Raw genomic sequence first — 2,811 nt, 5'->3', positions numbered from 1 at the left:
TATTATATTTTTATTTAATGAAGTTTTTAACAGTCATTTGTTAAGGAATTTAATTTTTGCAAAACATATATGCTGTTGGTCACCCTTTACGTCAGAGTATTTCTTTCCTACATATGATATATATTATCCTATGAAGGCAAACTGCTAAATTAGAACTTTAGCAGATATTACTCTCCTGAAACTAATCAATGGGCAGTTAAAAGGCCTGAAGAATAAGCAAAGCAAAGTTGTATAAGGACAATGAAGATGGAGTGATTAACAGAGAGTGGTAGCATATACCTGTAATCTCAGCTACTTAGAAGTCTGAAGGAGAATTGCAAATTCAAGGCCAGGCTGAAAAATTTAGCAAGACCCTGCCTCAAAATAAAAAATTAATGAGCTTGGGACATAGTTCAGTTGCACAGAGCTTGCCTAGTACATTCAGTGCCCTAAGTTCAAACCCCAGCACAGCAGAAAGAACACCTAGATGTACTGATTAGCTATTACTGGCCTAGTGTTTCCTTCTCAGGAATGTCTTGCTCCAGGGCCTAACTCACCACCCAACTGCTACAAAGGCCTTCTTAGCAGCCAGCACTGCAGACCACTGTCCTCTGAGTTGCCTTCAGCTTTCAGAATCAAAATTCCACTGGAATTACTACATTGCAAACACTTTATTTTCTCCCTTACTTTTATATAAAAGCTATTATAACAAACTTATTTAAAAGGGGACAGAATTATAATCACCTCTCACATTAAACAAGTGAAAGAACGGTATGTTTAAGATTGAAAGAACTAGCCAGGTGTGGTGGTGCATGCCTGTAATCACAGCACTGGAGGAGGCTGAGGCGGGAGGACTGCCAGTTCAAGGACAGCCTGGGCTACATGAGACACTGTCTCAAAACACACACACACACACACATACACACACACACACACACAGTGAAAGATCTTTGTAGAAGCTGGGCCTGTTGGTGGATTCCAGTAACCCCAGCACTCTGGAAGGCTGAGGCAGGAGGACTGCAAATTCAAGCCTAGATTGAGTTATTAAACAATTTAGTGAGATTGTGCCTCAAAGTTAAAATAAAAATTAAAAGGGCTGAGGACGTAGTTCATTGCAAAGACCCTGGACTCTATCCCCCGTACTGGGGGGAAAATATTTCTAGAAAGTAAAACTTTTTAGAATAAGCCATAAATTGAACATCCACTGCTTCAGTATTACACTTTCAACTCGTTAAAAAGAGAAACGTGAAGGCTCTGAGCAGTTCACAGGTGGTAGACTATCAAACATCAACCTACATTACCTCTAAACACACATAGTGAAAACTGGTCTGGAAAAGCGACTCTTCATACTTAGTGACTTCTATTAGAATGTGAAATGCTCTCGGTAGATGTTTTGCATTCAAAATTCTAAAACAAAGGCTCAGTTGTCACAGGCCTGTAACCCTAGCTACTTAAGAGGCTGAGGCAGAAGAACCACAAGCTTGAAGCCAATTTGGCAACTTAGCAAAATCCTGTTCCAAAAATAAAAATAGGGCTGGGGATGTAGCTTAGGGGTAGAACACTTGCGAGGCATGCAAAAGCTCTGGATTCGCTTCTCACTACGCTAAGATCAATCACTGGAATCTAAAAATAGTCCGCTGATTCGAACTTCAGACAATCTCTGCAAAATTGTCTTCAATAAAAGCCCTTATTTCTTAATCACTTCTCCCCCACCACTCACTTTCCCCACCACCACCACCAAAAAAAAGCCAAAACTGTTTATTTATCCTTTAGGCCAGAAAGAATGAACATATCTCACACCTGCCAACTCTGTTTCTTCGTTTGTTCTGAGACAGGGTCTCGATAGGTAGTCCTGGCTGGCCTCCAACTGGAGTAATCTTCCTGCCTCAGCCTCCAGAGTGCTAAGATTACAGGCGTGCGCCACCACGCCTGGGTGCCATTTTCTGATAAGCCAAGGCAGCTGAACTTTTATTAAATGTATTCACAATTTAGATATTTATAGCTGTCATTTTAAACATATGGGCAATTATATCCCATATAGTTGTTAAATAAATTTCAACAGGAAGAAGGTTTATAAAGAAGTTTGAGATAAATAAAAAGTTAAGAGTGTGAGGTTAACAGCACACACAAAAAATTTTTACATTTTACAGAATCCTGGTTTGATATTTCATAGATTCGGTCGGTCTGTTAAATTCACAAATTTTTTGTTTCCATCTTTGTGATGTCCACCAATAATCTTAATAAAATATTGCTCAACAATCTCAGCTAACAACTATTCACGTGTTTTCTAACATCGCGCGTTCTCATTGTTTTACACACTATTTTTGAAACACATCAAATCTTCTCAATTTGCTTTTCCCTCGCACTTCCCTTGTCAAATTTTAAATCCTGCCGATTCCTCTTTTCGAACTCTAGAGGAATCCCATTCCACCTCCAGAACACCTAGTTTACATACAGAAAAATTTCCCTGAAACTACTTCAAAACAGAGCAGAGCACTGCGCCCAGCGGCGTCGCACCATCCCTCCCCTTCAACCATCTTGACAGTCCCCTCCCTACCTTGTCCATGCCTTCTGCATTCACGTAAACTTCTAGCCATCACCTCCGAGGCTCCCCCTTTGCTTGCATCTGTTTTCTTATCCTCCTACTCCTCCAATTCTTGCCAAAAAGCCCCGCTAGCTGCCTGTTGCATAACGGCTCCCCCCTTAGCGTCTCCCGGGATCGTCAGCCCGGCTTGCGCGGGCAGGAATGCCCCGGCCGGGCCCAGCCCCTGCTCCCTTCCTAACACACCCCGCTCGCGCAGGGAAGCGGCTCCCCCGGGATCCTCTCTCCGG

The 2,811-nt window shown here is 42.1% G+C and overlaps 1 protein-coding gene across 1 annotated transcript in view; it reads right to left on the bottom strand.

Annotated features, from left to right (window-relative positions):
• The window catches only part of Phlpp2 (PH domain and leucine rich repeat protein phosphatase 2), a 66,464-nt gene extending 63,669 nt beyond the window's left edge, over nucleotides 1-2,795 (bottom strand). Inside the window, exon 1 of the mRNA XM_010644467.3 lies at nucleotides 2,537-2,795. Coding sequence (XP_010642769.1) covers nucleotides 2,537-2,545 — 9 coding nt within the window. The 5' untranslated portion in view covers nucleotides 2,546-2,795. The remainder of the gene's footprint in view (nucleotides 1-2,536) is intronic.
• Nucleotides 2,796-2,811: the final 16 nt, after the last annotated feature.

Source organism: Fukomys damarensis, unplaced genomic scaffold, assembly GCF_012274545.1.
Source record: "Fukomys damarensis isolate Sample0158 unplaced genomic scaffold, DMR_v1.0_HiC HiC_scaffold_32, whole genome shotgun sequence".
Lineage (NCBI taxonomy): Eukaryota > Metazoa > Chordata > Mammalia > Rodentia > Bathyergidae > Fukomys > Fukomys damarensis.
The sequence above is the reverse complement of the archived record's forward strand: the minus strand, read 5'-3'. Positions and strand labels throughout refer to the sequence as shown.